Source organism: Chiloscyllium punctatum, chromosome 3, assembly GCF_047496795.1.
Source record: "Chiloscyllium punctatum isolate Juve2018m chromosome 3, sChiPun1.3, whole genome shotgun sequence".
Lineage (NCBI taxonomy): Eukaryota > Metazoa > Chordata > Chondrichthyes > Orectolobiformes > Hemiscylliidae > Chiloscyllium > Chiloscyllium punctatum.
This window is the reverse complement of record NC_092741.1, coordinates 42,632,444-42,651,417: the sequence shown is the minus strand read 5'-3', so window position 1 is coordinate 42,651,417 and position 18,974 is coordinate 42,632,444. Positions and strand designations below refer to the sequence as shown.

General features: G+C 41.6%; 1 protein-coding gene across 1 annotated transcript in view; it reads left to right on the top strand.

Annotated features, from left to right (window-relative positions):
- LOC140458135 (coiled-coil domain-containing protein 162) overlaps positions 1 to 18,974 on the top strand; it is a 125,340-nt gene that overhangs the window by 85,307 nt on the left and 21,059 nt on the right. The window contains exons 25-27 of the mRNA XM_072552251.1: positions 1,252 to 1,305; positions 11,922 to 12,089; positions 16,041 to 16,193. Coding sequence (XP_072408352.1) covers positions 1,252 to 1,305; positions 11,922 to 12,089; positions 16,041 to 16,193 — 375 coding nt within the window. The remainder of the gene's footprint in view (positions 1 to 1,251; positions 1,306 to 11,921; positions 12,090 to 16,040; positions 16,194 to 18,974) is intronic.

Here is an 18,974-nt window from a genome sequence, read left to right as displayed (position 1 = left end):
TGAGCAATTCTTAGCTGATGAGCTAAGATGGCTGCTGTTGCCAGGTGACCTGGAAAATTAAGTCATGCTCTATCAAAGGTATTGGCACCTGAAGGCAGCTCATCTCCCGCCCCTGGTTCTTCTCACAAGGTCGCTGTGATCAACAGAACTTGTTGTTGTACAATCACGTGACTTGCAGTAGCCATGTTTTTAGTTTCTTGTATCTAGTTACAATCAGATTACATGTTTTATCGCTAAAAGTGGTTGCCTTTAATAGTTTTTCTTTCTAAAAATTAACAGACCATAACAGTACCATCACATTACATTGAATGTCAAGGAGAGACTTACATTCTTTCTGAATGGAGAAGTTTGTCATCTCAGATAGAATGGAAAGGGATAAGATTTTAAAACAACACAATTCAACGTTTTATCTAGGTATATGATTCCAACTTGAAATCCTGGGCTGCAGTGATCCAGTGGAAACCAGTTATTTAATTGATGAACCTTATAATGTTGACTGTTAAGGAAACATCCCTAAATCACATACTAAAACTGACAGGAACTAAAAATGACCACTTCATGGTCATATTGATATCATGAACACTATCCAGCCTTTATTCCTTTATTCTATCATTATTCTCTTCATTTTTTAAACTTACTATGAAAAAAATATATAAAAACAATCTGGAATTAAAGTTTAATGATGACCATGAACCCATTGTTGATTGTTGTAAAAATAAATTCTGGTTCACTAATGTCCTTTAGGGTAGGAAACTGCTTTCCTTTCCTAAATTGGTCTACATGTGTTTGGCTGACTCTTAACTGCCCTCTGGGTCTGTCCCAGCAAGACACTCAGTTGAATCCAAGGGCAACTAAGGATGGACAATAAATGCTGAGCAAACCAGTGATGCTCACAGCCCATGAGTGAATAAAGAAAAAGTTGCTGACTGACTGTCTACCTATTTATCAGTGCAGCTTGATTGTATGTCTCAGCCATGTCAGTGTTCGGGCCCCAGTTGTTAAGCTGATTGATGAATTTTGTGGTTTGTTCCTGGGCTAAAGAGAATCTGCCAATCACAGAAATCATCTTGGAAAGAGGCAAATGTTCTACATACTGCTCTCTAATATGTTGAACATGGGAAGGAAAGGTTTTTCTCTTCGAAAGAGACTATGAATTTCTTGCGTAAAAGAATTCTTTGTTGCACAGAATCTATAATATCATACCTAGAAAGTTAATGTTCTGTACATTATTTTGTTATGATTTATTTTCAGGAAATAAAGGGAATGCAGAAATCCCAAACACCATCCACAACACTTAGCTGCCAGGTAAATAAACCTCCTTTTACTATTGTACAGACGCGAAATACTGAGGATGTTGGGACTCTGAAACTAGAAACACAAATTGCTGCAAAAACGCAGTAGGTCAGGCAGTTTCTGTGGGAAGTTCAGGTTGAGTTGACCTTGGAATTGTTCATTGAGTATGGTGAGTGCATATTAATTGCAGCCAGTTATTATGAATCCAGAATGGGTTTGGGTGATTAAAACCGTTGAAACTTATTGACTGAGATTCTTGACTGGGGCTGTTAACCTGGGCCAATCATGGAGCCCTGGCTGACAAGGGATTTGGGATTTGAGATTTATCCTCATTTTCCCTGAAAACTGGTTGAACAGTGAGGCTAGGGGCCTGGCTTTGTCGCCCCATCCCCTGTAAATTGTTGTTTCTCTATATACAGCTGTTAATGTTAATTGTTTATTTGTAAACTGTACTGTTTAATAAAATTTTAAAAAGGTGTAAACAGGAAAAAAAATAAACAGGGGTTTAGAACCTATTCACTTGAGGGTCTGACTCTGAGCTGGCTGGTCAGCCTCACAGCCAGTGTGCTCCTGTGAGGAGAACTTAAAAAGATATAGCCAGGGGATTTAGCATTTCCTGAGATCTGAGGGCTGACATTGAGCTGACTGGCCATGCAGCCAGTGTGTACTGCTGTTGGTCCTTGTTTTTGGGGGAACCTGATTCCTGAACTGGCTGATCTTCACATTCAGTGTGTTCCAGGTGTATTTCAGTTCTCATTATAGAACTGTTGTTTCACTGGCTGGTTACAGTCTTTGTTACAGTGTGTGCTACTGTTTTATTTTTGGCTTATTTTGAGAAAGGACTGTGCTGATTTTGTGGCAGGGCTTAGCCTTTGCATTCTGGCTTTAAATATCTGCACTTTCCTTTTGCATGGCCCCTGTGAGCCAACTGCAACTTTCCAGATGAACTGTTCCTATGTGAGTAGGCCTGGGCCTGTAAGGGTGGACCAGGCCTCTGCAAAAAGCAACACCTGTGTGTGTGCTGGGAGGCGAGTATTTGCTGCAGGCTGGAGTGGACTCTGCCTTTGGGCGTGGACTGTGCTTTCGGGCGCGGACTCTGCCTGTGAGGATTTGGCAGGCAATGTGTAAAGTGTTTGCAATTATATATTGTGGGCTCAGCCTGCTGTGAACTCTGCTGAACTAGACTCTTTTTTTTAACTTTTCTCATTGCGCTACCTTAAGAGGACATTGACTTGTGTGAAAATTCTGCATGTGTTCTATGTTGTGTTTGTTTCGTGAGATTTTGGGCACCTTATGGTTGTGTCCCTATTTCTCTTGTGTATTATTACTGTTGTATTGTATTTTGTGTAACTATGAATAAAAAAGAACATGGGATTTAGAATCTACTAACTTGAGGGACTGACTCTGAGCTGCTGGCCACAGCTAGTGTACTGTGCACATTTAAATGAAAGGTGACTTGGTGATGGGACACCAGCCTGTGTGGAGTTATTTCAGTAATGGAAGGAGAAAACAGGATGTACCCAAACAGTTGTCTTTGAGGTGGGATAAGTATTTCTAGCATCATGCGTTATTTGGGAACTTTGACTCGTTTGATCCTGCCATTGAAGACTGAGCCCAGTATGTGGAAAGAATGTAATTTCTTTCCTCCAGGCAATGACCATTGGTGGAAAGCAATGAGTAATCCTTCTAACCGCTAATGGATCTGCAGCATTCTCAATTATAAGGGGCTTAAATTTCCAAAAGGCATGAAATACTAAAATCTTCCAAGAGTTGACAGAGTTGGTTAAGGAATATTATGACCCCAAACCTCCTCGAATTCAGAGATGCCATCAGTTTTATTTGGCAGTTGGAGATGCAGGGGAATCCGTATTGGGTCTTTTGATGAGGTCAGGATGATTGGCAGAGGTGTTTAATTTTGGGTTAACCCTGAGTGAGATGCAGAGAGACCATTTGGTATGTGGGATTAATAACATCACCAGTTGAACACTTCAAACAGACACTACAGCTGGCCTTGTCATTAGATAACATGACCAGTGGAGCATGAGAACTACTGGGCATCCCGATGGAACTGGGCACCCTCACCTGCCCAACTTAGCTTGGGGAACACCACATCATTGTGGGTAATTGAAGAGCCTCATGCAGGCATGTCCTGAACAGAGGGACACTAGGCCAACCCACCGCAGAACCCCACAACAATGCTGAGCCTCGGCCAAGTAGCTAAACAGTTCTTCAGGATCTGGGCTGGCAAGCCATTGTAGTTGCTGCTAGTATGCAGACTCAACACAGCATAGAAATCCTACAAGGCCTAACTTGAGTAAGAAAATTCTGAGGCCGATTTCCAGGAAGGTGTCTCCCAAGAAGAGTCCATTTTTGTTTTGAACTTTCCAGGCACTCTTCTGGTCACCACTGACAATATCCAACTGTGGACACAAAAAGATCTTATCCGAGCAAAACTAAAACAGCCAGTGTAATGGGGGAAGCAGAGGCCAACGCAAACAGGATTGAAACCTTTCTGGATTCGGACAGACCAGATCACTGTTAGAGGACAGCATATCACTATGGGGAGCAAGGGGGGATTGTCCCGAGTAAAGGTCACCACAGGATACTGGCTGAACTCCACCAAGGTTGCCCAGGGGTTTCCAAGATGAAGATGTGAGCGAGATGTTATGTCTGGAGATCAAGGTTGGATGCCAACATAGCTGCATTGGTGGGGGAGTGCCCAGAGTGCCAACAAGGACAGAAATCGTCGCCGGTGGCCGCTCCACATTTGTGGGAATGGCCAGGTAAACCCTGGACTCAGTTGCATGTCAACTATGCTGGTCCTTTGATGGGCTCAGTGCCTTCCCGTGTCTGAGTCCGAGTCAGAGGAACTGGACCTGGGGTGAAAAGGTCGCAAGAGAATCTACAAGAGAAAGACCAGGTCTACATCCCGCGACTTGGGTGGGGGAGGCATGTAGTGATTGGGAGCAGGTGGATCTTATTGACTGAGATCTTTGATTGGGGATGTTAACCTGGGAGGCCTGACTGACAGATATAAACAGGAGATTCAGAATCACCTCACTTGAGGGACTGACTCCGAGCTAGCCCCCGCCAGTGTACTGTGCATGTGTAAATAAAGAGTGACTTGGTGACAGGATACTGGCCTCTGTGTAGTTATTTCAGAGTCTAGACTGGAGTATTTGCTAAATGGGGAATAATCCACTACAAGAGAGATTACTTGCCTCCTTAATCAAGTGGAGTTGCTTCATGCCTGGGTTTTTAGAATAGAATCAAAGAAAAGTATAATACAATGCATTGTCATAACATTAAAGGCTATGGGCCTAGTGTTAGAAAGTGGGACTAGTGTAGATTTAGTGTAACTTTGGCGGCATAGACTTGGCAGGCCAAAGGCTCTGTTCTGTACTGTTATATTTGGATGAACACAAATAATTTGGAAGGGCCCTGCATCTTGGGATCAGTGATAAACTAGAGGCATTGCTTTCCATTTTGAGCAGCACAGTGGCTCATTGGTTAGCACTGCTGTCTCATAGCACCAGGGTCCTAGGTTCAATTCCACCTTCAGGCGACTGTCTGTGCGGAGTTTGTACGTTCTCCCCAAATCTGCGTATGTTTGCTCCCCAATCCAAAGATGTGCAGGTCGAGTGAATTAGCTGTGCTTTAAGAACCCCCATGTGGAGTTATGGAGATAAGGGTGGGATGGTCTTTGGTGGGTCAGTGCAGACTCAATGGGCCAAATGGTCTCTTTCAGCACTGGGGATTCTATGATTCAGTGGACTGCAGCAGGAGCCTGCTTTCCCAACAATAACAACTGACAGGAGAGATCCAACAGAAATTGCGTTGCTCCCTTCGGTATCATGATCTAGAGACGCATCACTTGAAGTCTGACAGAAAAGTGTTTTAAAGATTTGAATGACTTTCTATTACTTGTATTATTAATCATCTTTCCCCCATTCCATCCCCACTCCCTACACTGACACTCTCAGGGGCAGGGGAATTTTGGGAATGTGGAGGGTGGACAGTGCCATGGATCTGGAATGAGTGAGTGGAGGTGGTATAGCTACTGTCAGTGGGGGCTGGGAAACTGTGGAGGAGCCATTGGTGTCAGCAGTCTCGCTGTAAACAGGCTGGGGAAGCATTACCCTGTGGATGTGGGGCTTTTTTTGGTAAATATATTGGTTTGCAAATTTTTTTTAACTTTACAAACATATAAAATTATTGAAAAATACAATCAATAACAAATATGGATGTGGTTTTTGAGGCGAATCTTTAAAAAGGAACCAAGTGCAGACTGTAACAGCCACAAACTCTGAACTGCAGTGAATGGAGAGAGAAAACCATTGTGTTGTTCTTCACACTGAAATCAAGCAACAGCAGATGAAGAGGCTGTTGTGTCTGCACTGGCCAGAGATTGGGAGAAAAAACACAAATAGCCTCCCATTTCACCGTCCCTGCTGCATAGATCTGCAGGTTACAACACGTCAGGTGGAGATCCAGGGGCTTTCTAAATGATTTGGGGGTTTCTGTCCTCACCATCAAACTGGATGGTGAATTCCAGGCATCCACCACCTCCTGGGTGAAAATTCTTTCCTCATGTCTCCTCTAACCCTTCTACAAAGCAACTTAAATCTGTGACATCTGCTAATTCACCTCTTCTTCACAAGGAGGAAACAAGTCATAGAATTACAGAATCCCAACAGTGTGGATAGAGGCCATTCAGCCCATAGAGTTTGCACTAACCCTCCAAAGAGCATCTCAGTCCCATACCTTATCCTGTAACCTGGCATTTACCACTTCTTATCTGTCTAGCCTGCACATCTCTGGACACTAACCACTAAACCTGCACACCTTTGGACTGTGGGAGGAATCTGAGCACTTGGTGGAAACCCACACAGGCACAGGGAGTTTGTGAAAACTCCACACAAACAGTCATCCTGCTCACTCTATCTAGGCCTCTCAGAAATTTGGTTAATTTTGTGGAAAATAACTCCCAGCCACTCTAAACTTGCCTCATAGCAGCAGTTCTCAAGCCCTGGCAATGTTCTTGTAACTGTCCTCTGTACCATCTCCAGAGCAGTTATATCCTTCCTGTAATATGGTGACCAGAACTGTGCACAGAACTCCAGCTATGGGCTAGCCAGCGTCCTATATAGTTCCAGCATCGCATCCATATTATTTTAACAGAGAATGACTGCAGAATTTCAAGGCGCAGTGGGATTTAGATATTCGCTTCAATGAGTTACAAACAGGTAGTATGCAAGCACAGCATGTAATGAAGAAGGCCAATGGGATGCTATCTTTTAGAGATTGGTAAACCTGTGGAATTCTCTGCTACAGAAAGTAGTTGAGGCCCCAGAACACTGAATGTTTTGAAGAAGGCGTTAGATATAGTTCTTATGGCTAAAGGAATCAAAAGGTTTGAGGAGAAAGCAGGATTGAGTTGGACGATTAGCCATGATCATACTGAATAGCAGAGCAGGCTTGAAGGGCTGAATAGCCTACTCCTGTCCCTATTTCGATGTTTCTGTCTGTATTACAAGAGGAATTGAACATAAAATTCAGGACGTTATGCAGGGCATTTGTGAAACTGAATCTGAAACACTTTTTGTTTAAGGAAGGTTGTGGATGTGTTGGAGGCAGTTGAGCAGAGATATACCGAATGACACCATGAACGAGTAGATTGTGTCCTGGAGATAGGATGGACAGGATGGGCTTGTTTTCATTGGAGTTTTGAATGTCTTTGATAAAATCTTAAGTAGTTTTTAAAAGAAGGGCTTGGAAAGAATGGTTCCTCTTGTTGGTCAGTCCAGACCTGGGAGTGGGCGAGGGGACACTGTATAATATTTCAAAATCTGTCTTTTTAGGAAAGAGATGAGGAGAATTATTTTCTCTCAAGTATGTGACTTTGGAACTCTGTGCCTCAGAAGATTGTGGAAGTGGGGTCATTAAATTATGTTTAGACAGAGGCAAATACCCTACCTGTTAGGCAGGGGGATCAAAGATATTTGGGGTCAATAAGAATGTAGAACTGGAAACACAAACAAAATCACCATCTTATTCGATGGTGGAGCAGGTTCAAGGGCTGAATAGCAAACCCCTGTTCCTACTTCGCATGTTCATGTCCCTGTTTTGATTCTATACCTCATCCAAAAAAGGCAAGCATTCCAAATATGTCTCTCCCCAATATGTCCTGTCATCTTCAAGGACCTGTGGACCTGTATTCCAAACTCTTGCACATCCACTTTCCCTCTAACATCATCCCGTGTTTTCTGTATGCCCTTGCTTTTTTGCCTTCTCTATATTTATTACCGCACACTTTTTTCGATTGAATTCCATCTGTCACTTTTCGACCCACATAAACAAACATTTATCTCATTCTGGAGATAGCCAGAAGTCACACGACACCAGGTTATAGTCCAACAGGTTTATTTGATATCACAAGCTTTCGCAACGTAACCCCTTCATCAAGTGAAGAGAGAGAGGGGCACACAGACACGGAATTTATAGGCAGACAGGTCAAAAGATCATAGAAATAGTGTGAGTGAAGTGTCAATAAGCTGAATAATAAAGTCTCTGCAGGTGATCAAGAGTGTCAGACGGTGTGAGTAAAGTGTCAACAGCTGAATAACAAGTGAAGGGATAACCTATAATCTGATTAAATGAGGCAGAGAGATAATTACAAAAAATTAAAAATAAGATGGTGCTGGAGACAAGCCAAATGACTGGAATAACGAGATAGGTATAAAATTTGCACACCAAAGTAATAAGTAATCCAAAACTGTACAAACTAATTATGGTACAGAGATCTTGACAATTTATCAAGGTGATAGTGTCAAAACAGGACAGTAGGGAAGATTGTACAGATATAGAAGTGTGGTGGGGTCACATGTAGTGGGACATGAACCCAAGATCATGGTTGAGGCTGGTTGGGTATGGAACGTGGCTATCAGTTTCTGCTCAGCAATGCTGCGTTGTTATGTATCTTGAAGGCCACATTGGAGGACCTTTATCTGAACAGCCTCTACCCAAAACATGTTAACATGGACAACCCCTGCACATACACTGGATCTGTTCAGATAAGGGAGAATGCAACAAACAACTAAAGAGTTTGAAGGATGCACTCATAAGAACGGGACATGATGCTCAACTTATCAGTTGCCAGCCCCAACATGCCACATTGATAAACCACAACGACCTCCTCAGAAGAGAGACACAGGATATGACCAGTAGAGTACCCTTCATTATCCTGTACTTCTCCGGAGCTGAGGGACTACAGCATGTTCTTCACAATCTTCATCACATCATCAATGATGACAGACTTCTCACCAAGATCTTCCCTACAGCTCCACTTCTCACTTTCAAACAACTGCCAATCCTTAAACAGACCATCATTCGCAGCAAACTACCCTTCCTGCAGGGCAACATTGACAACAACACCACAGAACCGTACTATGGAAACCTCTGCGAGACATGGCAGATCATTGACATGGATACTACCATCACACTGGTGAACACTACCCACCACGTGCACAGCAGATATTCATGTGACTCAGCCAATGTTGTCTATCTCACACGCTGCAGGCAAGGATGCCTGGAGGTATGATACATTGCTGACACCATGCAGGCCCTAAGACAATGGATGAATGGACACTGCGCAACAATCGCCAAATAAGAATGTACCCTCTCAGTTGGGAACACGTGTGCGGTCAAGGACATTTAGCCTCCGATCCTCAGGTACTTATCCCCCAATGTGGCCTTCAGATACACAACAACACAGAATCGCTGAGCAGAAGCTGATAGCCAAGTTCTGTACCCATGAAGATGGCCTCAGCCATGATCTTGGGTTCATGATGCACTATATGTGATCCCACCACACTGTTCTGTGTCTGTAAAATCATCCTTACTGTCCTGTTTTGACACCATCACCTTAATTAATCATTATGATCTCTCTACCTTAATTAGTTTGTACAATTTAGGATAACTTATTACTTTGGTTAGACCTCCAGCATGTGATTCTTATACCTATCCTGTTATTTCAGTCATGTGGTTTATCTCCAGCATCACCTTATTTTTAATTTTTTGTAATTATCTCTCTGCCTCATTTAATCAGATTATAGGTTATCCCTTTACTTGTTATTCAGCTGTTGACATTTTACTCACACCGTCTGACACTCTTGATCACCTGCAGAGACTTTATTATTCAACGTGTGACTCACACCATTTCTATGATCTTTTGATCTCTCTGCCCTTGACCTCTCTGCTTGTAAATTCTGTGTCTGTGTGCTTCTCTCTCACTTCACCTGATGAAGGGGCTATGTTCTGAAAGCTTGCAATTTCAAATGACCCTGTTGGACAAGAAACTGGCGTTGTATGATTTGTGACTTTGTCCACCCCAGTCCAACACTGGCACCTCCATATCATACTGGAGTTGAAAGTTATCCTTTTCACTGTCAATCTTTTATGTCATCTACAAATTTCCCAGTCAGGCCCTCCCACATTTAATTCAAATCATTAATATGTACAACAAAAGACCCACAGTGAACCCTTGGGAACACAGGTGGAGGCTGCTTTCCATTCACCAAAACATCCATCATCTGTTATCTTTTGCTTCCTGTCACTGAGCTAATTTTGGATCCAATTCGCCCCATTCCCCTGTATCTCATGGTCTTTCATTTTTCTAACCCGTCTGCCGCATGGGACTTTATCAAATGCTGTACAAACATCCTTGTAGACAACATTCACTGCACTATCCTCATTAATCCTCCTTTATACTTCTAAAATAATGCACTTAAGTCACAAAGTCACAACGTTCCTGAACTAAACCATGCTGACTATCCCTGATTAATCTGTTTGTCCTGTCCATCAGAATTGATTCTGATTATTTTCCCACCATCGCGGTATCACTGACTGACTGACCTATAATTAGTGGCTTATTCCTTGTCCTCTTTTAAAACAATGATACAATGTTGTTATGGGTATTGCCTTGGAGAAAATAAAATAAAAGTTGGGGGAATCGTAGAATTGGATTGGGAGATATATTGCAGAGAGGCAGTGAGGATCCCTTGTTGGTTCCTTTTGGGCATCCCAATACCAGGCCCTTAGCTGAGCAGCAGCTGGCTTTCTGGAAGCCCAGAGCATGGAATCTACTACCTGAGGCCTGTTGGTCAAGTATATTTAACTTGTGGCAAGCATGAGTATGACACACTGCAAACCTGACTGATAATCTTATATTGGTTCTTAGTCTAATTGTTGGCATGCTCAAGATTTTGAGAAAATGCAGTCCAATCATAGAGTCACATTATGTTCTGAGTTTTACAGGCAATGGGCTGGTTCACTCCAGCCAGTAGTCTACCTGCTGTAAACAGCCAATGGGATATGTTGTTTCCGATGATCTCTGGAACAAGGGGCCTTTATACCTGGCATTTAATATTAATATTCCACATTCTATACTTGTGCAGCAGGCAGGATGTCTCTTTGGTATAATAATAGCATCCTATTGTTGAAGAGCACCACTTATGATTCCACATGCATAGTAGCAGTGTAAAATGGCCAGCTTTACTTGTTTCTCAAACCTTTGTGACGCCTTATCCTCCCAGCGTGTTCTGAAATAGTATGGGAACTTCTCAGGATTGAAAGTGGAGTTCTTAGTCCCATTCATGAGTTTGTGTGGTCAGGGTAGTTAATGTCCTGCCTAATGACTTTGACTTGCCCTATTTCAGCATCAAGCTTGCACGGTGTGAAAATGGCTCATGTCCTATTTACCAAGTTGCTAACGATGACAATCTCATAGTCATGGATTGATAGGAATCTTACTGCATCATTAATGCATCAATTAACCAGTGAAGGTGAGCTTGCGGTGCAGGGTGTCAGAGAACCCAATAGCAGATTTCTCAACTTGCACGACGAAGGAAGCAAGCCTGTTAGACTACTCCATTTCAAAGGTGAATGTCAGTGTGGGATGGAGACCATAGAGGTGTGTAGGAAAAAGAAAATTCTTACAAGCAACTGCAAATTGAAATATTTAAAATGTACCATCTATATATTACAAATATGCAAGGAGTAGGAGGAGAAGTGTTATTTTCCATCAAAATGTGTTTCTCATCATCGAAAGTGATGAAAATGTTAGCGAGAACCCAGCCCACAGGGAATTCTGTGGTAGCACCATCTATTTGTTCACATAGTCTCATTAAAACTATGCAAGTTGCTCAGTTCATAAGTTACAGACTCAGATAATGGCAGCACATCCAGCTTCTCATGATACAGTGATCCAGTGTAAACATCTATGGCTTGAGTGGCACACAAGTGAATAGCTAGTAATGTCAAAAATACACAGACAGGGCATTCCTGTCGACATGCAGATATTGTATCGTTTTTGTGAAGGGGAAACAATCCGTCACCGTGTGTTATAGAAAACCAGCTCCAAACTGGTTGGAGCCAATTCATATTGTGCAGAATTAGTCATGGATAAGGTATGGCAACGCAAAGAGATCATGTTTGTGGACATTGGGCAACCCATACGTTCTGTCTGCATGTGTATTTTTCAGGAGCACACCACTTTGTAACTACCAATGACTAATTGCTGAAATTACCAAATCCCTGTGTTGGTTTTAATCCTGGTTTTTTTTGCTCAGTTAGCTGATCTCAGTCATGAGATAATTATCGAGATCACAGCTCTGCGGGCAAAGCTGGCCAACCTGGAGGAAGAGAATGCGAAGCTGAAAGATGAGATCAGGAAAGAAGTGAGACAGGAATATGATGCTTTGGTCAGAGATCTCTTTGCATCCTGCTTTGCATTAAAGGTATGTGTGTATAGCTAGACAGTAGTATCTTAAAATATTCAATCTATTTCTGTGTTCCTATCTCAGCTACAGCACCCAAAAAGATACTGGATACATTCCTAATTCAGCTGAGGATAGATGGATTTCGATCTGAAATTTGTTCAAAGGAAAATAGTCAGAACAGTCCTGGTTTAGGATCCGGGCAGTGGAGTGGGATTAAAGTGAGAAATCACTCCTACATCATCTGAAAAGAGTGTAGATACCTACATAGAATTTACAGCCGAAAATCAAACCTTTGAGCTCAGTTGGGCTATTCCATTTTACACTCCACACACTGCTCCCACTCTATTTCATCTACCTTCATTTTATGCTTTTCTATTCCTCTCTCCCTTTACTTTTTAATTTGCCCCTTAAATGCATTTATGCTTTTTGCCTCACTAACTCCTAGCAGTTAAGTCTGCCTTGGTTATGTCCGCTGTTAATGAAGACTCTGTAGGTGTCAGAAGTTCTTAGTCAGTTGCAATCTCACGTAAAGTCATGAATTCAAGTCCCACTACAGGACTTGAGCATAAAAATCTTGGCTGACATTCCAGTGATCAGTGAATGAGTGCTACATTGTCAGACATGCTGTTTTCAGATGAGACATTAAACTAACATCCCTGTGTCTTCCCTGGTGGATATAAAAGATCCCATGCGTTATTCTAAAAAAGATCAAGGGAACTATCCCCACTATCTTGGACAATATTTGTTCCTGCTTTTGCATTACAAAAACAGGGGTTGCACAATGGTTAAGCAGTTAGCACTGTTGCCGCACAGCACCAGGGACCCAGGGTCAATTCCAGCCTCAGGTGACTGTCTGTGTGGAGTTTGCACGTTCTCCCTGTGTCTGCATGGGTTTCCTCTGGGTGCTCTGGTTTTCTTCCATAGTCACAAAGATGTACAGCTCAGGTGAATTGGCCATGCCAAACTGCCCATAGTGCTGGGTACCATAAGACATAGGAGTGGAAGTAAGGCCATTCAGCCCATCGAGTCCACTCCACCATTCAATCATGGCTGATGGGCATTTCAACTCCACTTACCCGCATTCTCCCCTTAGCCCTTAATTCCTTGTGACATCAAGAATTTATCAATCTCTGCCTTGAAGACATTTAGCGTACTGGCCTCCACTGCACTCTCCGGCAATGAATCCCACAGGCCCACCACTCTCTGGCTGAAGAAATGTCTCCGCATTTCTGTTCTGAATTTACCCCCTCTAATTCTAAAGCAGTGTCCACGAGTCCTAGTCTCCTCGCCTAACGGAAACAATTTCCTAGCGTCCACCCTTTCCAAGCCATGTATTATCTTGTACATTAGTCATTGGAAAATGGATCTGGGTGGGTTACTCTTTGGAGGGTCAGTGTGGACTTGTTGGGCTGAAGGGCCTGTTTTCACACTGTAGGGAATCGAATCTAATTATCTGGCCAATAGCAATTGCCATTTATTGGAGCTTTCTGTGCGTGAATTAGCAGCCATGTTTCCTATAAGAACGTAAGAAATAGAAACTGGAGTAGGCCATTTGACTGCCTGAGCCTGCTCTATTATTCTGATCCCCTTCCCACACTATCTCCATATCTTGAATTTCCTTAATATGCAAAAATCCATTAGCCACTGTTATGTAAATATTCAGCACCTGAGTACCCACAGCTTTGAAGGTTTACAATCCTTCGAATGAATACATTTCTCCTCATCTCAGTCCTAAATGGTCAATTCCTAATCCTGTGAATGTGACCACGTGCTCCATTCCTCAGGCAAGAGAAATAGTTTGTCATCAGCTGCTATCAATCCCTGAAGACTTTTATATGTTTCAATTAAGTCACTCTGACTCTTCTAAACCCTAGAGAATACAAGGCTGGGGTCAGAGATTCTGCTCATTGCAGGTATTGGTTCAGTAAACCTTCTCTGAACTGTTTCCAGTGCATTAATATCCCTCCGTAAGTATGGTGGCAGGTACTGTACACAGTGCTCCAGATGTGGTCTCACCCATGCCCTGGATAACTAAAATGTAACCTCCCTACTCTTGCATTAGATCCCCTCACAATTAGCCTCAACGTTCTATTTGCTTGCCTGATTATTTGCTGTACCTGCATACCAAACCTTCTGTGATTCAGATACTAGGCTACCCAGATTTCTCTGTACCCCAGAGCTTTTGTAACCTCTTATCATTTAGATAAGATGCTTCTCTTTTATTCTTCCTGCCAAAATGGACAATTTTACATTTTTCCATATTGCAGTCCATTGCCAAATCACTTCCCACTGACTTAACTATCTATATTCCTTTGTAGGCTCCTTATATCCTCCTCACAACTCATTTTAATTAAAACAAACAGAATATAGGAGTAGACCCTGTGGGCCTGTCCTCCATTTAATATGATGATGGCTGATTATCCAACTCAATACCCTGTTTCTACTTTCTTCCCATACCCTTTGATTCCTTAGTCTGAAGAACTTTATCTTAATCTTTCTTGAAAACTTTCCTACCTATCGTAATGTCATCAGCAAATCTAGCTATAATAGCTTTAAGCGCTTCGTCCAAATGATTCATATAAATTGTACATTGTCAAAGCCCCAGCCCCAGCACCCACCCCTGTGGCACACCATTTATGATTTCCTGCCAGCTTGAAAAAGATTCATTTATTCCTACTCTCTGCTCCCTATTAGCAAGTAAATCCTCTAACCATGCCAACATGCCATCCCCTGTACAATAAGTTTTTATTTTCCGCAATAAGCTTTGATGAGGCATCTTATCAAACGTCTTCTGGAAATCTAAATACATTACATCCACTGGCTCCTCATTATCTGCAGCAGTAGTTACTGCTTGAAAGAGCTCCAATAAATTGTTAAACTTGATTTCCCTTTGACAAAACCATGTTAGCTCTACCTGATTACATTCAATGCAGAGAAGTTTGAGATAATGTATTTTAGCAGGAAGAATACTGAAAGACAGTATAAAATACTTGTTAAAATTCTAAAGGGGGTGTAGGAGCAGAGGTACCTGGGTGTTTCTGTGCAGATCTCATTGAATGTGACAGGACAGGTAGAGAGAGAAGTAAGTAATGCATACTCTATCCATGGATTTATCGACATGGTGATGAATTTACATAAGACACCTGTTAGACATCAGCTAGAGTGTTGCATACAGTTATGGGCATCACATTATAGGAAGGATGTCAATGCATTGGAGACAGCTCAGAAGCAATTCACAAGAATAATTCCAGGGATGAGAGACTTTGGTTATGAAAATAGACTGAAGTCATTGGGTGTTTCTCCGTGAAGAAAAGAAGATTACCAGAAGATTTGATTGAGGTTTTCAAAATCAGGCTGGACAGAGTAAATAAGGAGAAACTGTTCCCATTTGCAAAACAATTTAGAATGAGAGGGTATAGATTTACAGTGATTAGCAAAACAAGCAAGGGTGGCATGAGAAAAAAAACCTTCTGTACAAAGTGCATAGTTAGGGTCTGGAATGCACTGCCTGGAAGTGTAACAGAGGCAGATTCAACTGAGACATTCAAGGGAACACTGGATGGTTATTTGGATAAAATTATGTGCAAGGCTATAGGGAGAAACATTAGATTGGCACCAGGTCAGGATGCTCATTCGAAGGGCCAAATGGCCTATTTCTGCACATTAAGACTTCTGTGATTCTATAATTTACCCAAAGTTAGTCTTGGTAATGGCGACCATGAAATCCACCTGATGCCTTTTGTTTTGGAAAAGCTATTTGCCGTCCTTACCTGGTCTGGCCTGTATGTGACTCCAGACTCGTAGAAATGGGGTTAACTCTTAACTGCTCTCTATATTGGCATGGCAGTCACTCAGTTGAAGGGACATTTAGCAATACTACTGATGCCCACATAACATTAAAGAGAAAATAATAATGAACGGTTTTCACTGTTGCTGTAATTGGAATTCTTGGCACATTCATAAAAACAGGGAAAGCTGGATGAATACCATATTAACATGAACAAAACGGTCTGTGAACTGATCAATGAAGTGAGAAGGAAAGGGGTGGAAAACATGATTATCCTCAAGAGAAAGATTGGCTCCACAAAGAACGATGAAACCTTAAAAGAGAACTTGACACAGGTAAGCAACTCCATCTACTTTCGATTTTTATCAGAAGATAAACTCTTCGAATTGTTCCTCAGTCCAGATGTGACCATACCATTGACCTTGGGTTAACTTCATCTGGTAGAAAAAAAATTGAAACTAATGACACTTTGTTCCATTGCTGTTACTTTGCATCTGAACTCCAATCATAAAGTTACAAGAATCTAAGCAAACAGAAATAATTTCAATAATGTTAAAACAAGGAAATATTCATGCAGTAAAAAGCCTCACAGCTGTGCCCCCTCATATGTATTTTTATCTATGAACTCACCTTGTTAAAAATATTTTCTCTAGTGCACTACGACCCAAAAGGAGTGAGGAGCCCCTTCTTCATTACTGTTGAAGTAGTTAATAGACCTGATGTGCAGAATTTTGTTTTCAGAGCACAGAATATCCATTTCTTAAATACCTGAGGCATTGCTTCCAAAACTACTTTTCAGTTTTTTTTAAAGTTTTGAAAGAATCACAGAATTGACATTTTCACTAACCTGATTTGGTTAATTTCTCTTAAATAATAGCTTTGCGATCAATGATTATAATAGACAGAACTCCCGACCTGGTAATGATTTAATAAATTATTAATTTACTGATTAGGATTTATAAATGTTTCAGCGAATAAGTTACAACAAAATCAGTCCAATTGACAAAAACTGGATTGGCATTTTTAACACTTCCACTCTCATTTCCTTTGGAGTTTACTTGTGAATCAAACTTAACCCTTTTGGAATCTATACCTCCCACACAGGACTTTGCAGTGTTATTTTTAAATTAACATTTTAATTCTGTATTTGTTATGATCTTATAACCTTGTGTTATGCCTTGTTGAATAATCTGCATTTAGACTCCAAACAGCAAGACAATAAAAAGAATTAAATAATTTTGCAACAATGAAGGGTTGCTTTTTCTCCAAGAAAATTAAGTGATGCTTCCTATTGCATTTTCAATCTAATAGAGGAGAGCAATACAACTGGCGAGTGACAGCATAATTAGTCTAATTGTTTATTTTTTACCTATTTTCCTACTAAAATTGGATGGGTATATGAATAGGAAGGGTTTGGAGGTATATGGGCCGGGTGCTGGCAGGTGGGACTAGATTGGGTTGGGATATCTGGTCTGTTTCCATGCTGTACATCTCTATAACTCTAAAAGCAAATTGTATATTCCTCACTGTTGCTGGACCATAGATGAGCAAAGACTCAAGCAAGATAAACATTCCCTAAATCATTCTCTTGCAATTACACTGAAAAACCATCTCTTCCCACTGATCCCAAAATAAGTCATTATATTTTAAATTGCTATTGCACTTTCTGGATCAAATATGTTCCAAGGAACTGTTTCAGAGGGTTTGTCAGGGAGTTTTACAACTTACGATAAAAGTAATTCATAAGGTAAACTTCTAACAGTGGGGTTGGGAACCAACTCATTGGAAAGGATCTTAGAGAAATGTCCTCATCTTAAGCCTTAAAGAGATTTTTGCCAGTCAACTAATTAGAGTTCTCAAATAAATGCAAAATACTGCAGCTGCTGGACATCTGAACTAAAAATAAACAGTGCTGGAGAAACTCAGCAGGCCTACCAGCATCTGTGCAGAGAAAAACATTTTGTGTCCAATGACTCTTCTTCAGATCCTGAAACTTTAACTTTGTTTTTCTCTCTGTAGACACTGCCAGAAATATTGAGTTTTTCCAGCACTTTCTCATTTTAGACTAATTTCAGCATTTAACACTTTATCCTGTATGTGCATATGCACAGATCGTTGAAGGTGGGAGAACAGGTAGGGGGACCAGTAAATAAAGTATGTGGTGTTTTCAGCTTTATTAATAGAGGCATAGAGTACAAGATCAGGGAGGTGATGATGAACTTGTCCAACACACTCATTAGACCTCAGCTGGAATATTGTGTACAGTTATGGGTGCCACATTATAGGAGAACGTGAGGACTGCACATGCTGGAGATCAGAGTTGCAGAGTGTGGTGCTGGGAAAGCACAGCTGATCAGGCAACATCCGCGGAGCAGGAGAGTTGATGTTCTGATGAAGAGCTTATGCTTGAAACATCAACTCTCCTGCTCCTCGGATGCTGCTTGACTGGCTGTGCTTTTCCAGCATCACACTCTTCGACAGTACCACATTATAGGATAGATGCAAATGCTTTGGAGTGAGCGCAGACAAACTTCAGTTATGAAGATACTTTGAAGAAGTTCAGAGTGTTCTTGGAGAGAAGGCTAAATGGAGATCCGATTGAGGTTTTCAAAATTATGAGTAGGCTGGACAGAGTAGATAAGGATAAACTATCTATGCTTGTAACAAAACACAAGAATGAGAGGGCCTAGATTTAAAATGATGTATAAATGAAGCAAGGGTAATGCGAGAAAAAATGTTTTCACACAACAAGTCGTTAGGATATGGAATGCACTGCCTGGAAATGTGGTAGAGGCAGGTTCAACTTGGGCATTCAGGAGGGCATCAGATTTGTTTTTACAGTCATAGCCATAGAGTCATAGAGATGTACAGCATGGAAACAGACCCTTCTGTCCAACCTGTCCATGCCGACCAGAAATCCCAACCAATCTAGTCCCACCTGCCAGCACTTGGCTCATATCCCACCAAATCCTTCCTATTCATAGACCCAGCCAAATGCCTTTTAAATGTCACAATTGTACTAGCCTCCACCACTTCCTCTGGCAGCTCATTCATTCCATGCACATACTACCCTCTGCGTGAAAAAGTTGCCTCTTAGGTCTTTTTTATATCTTTCT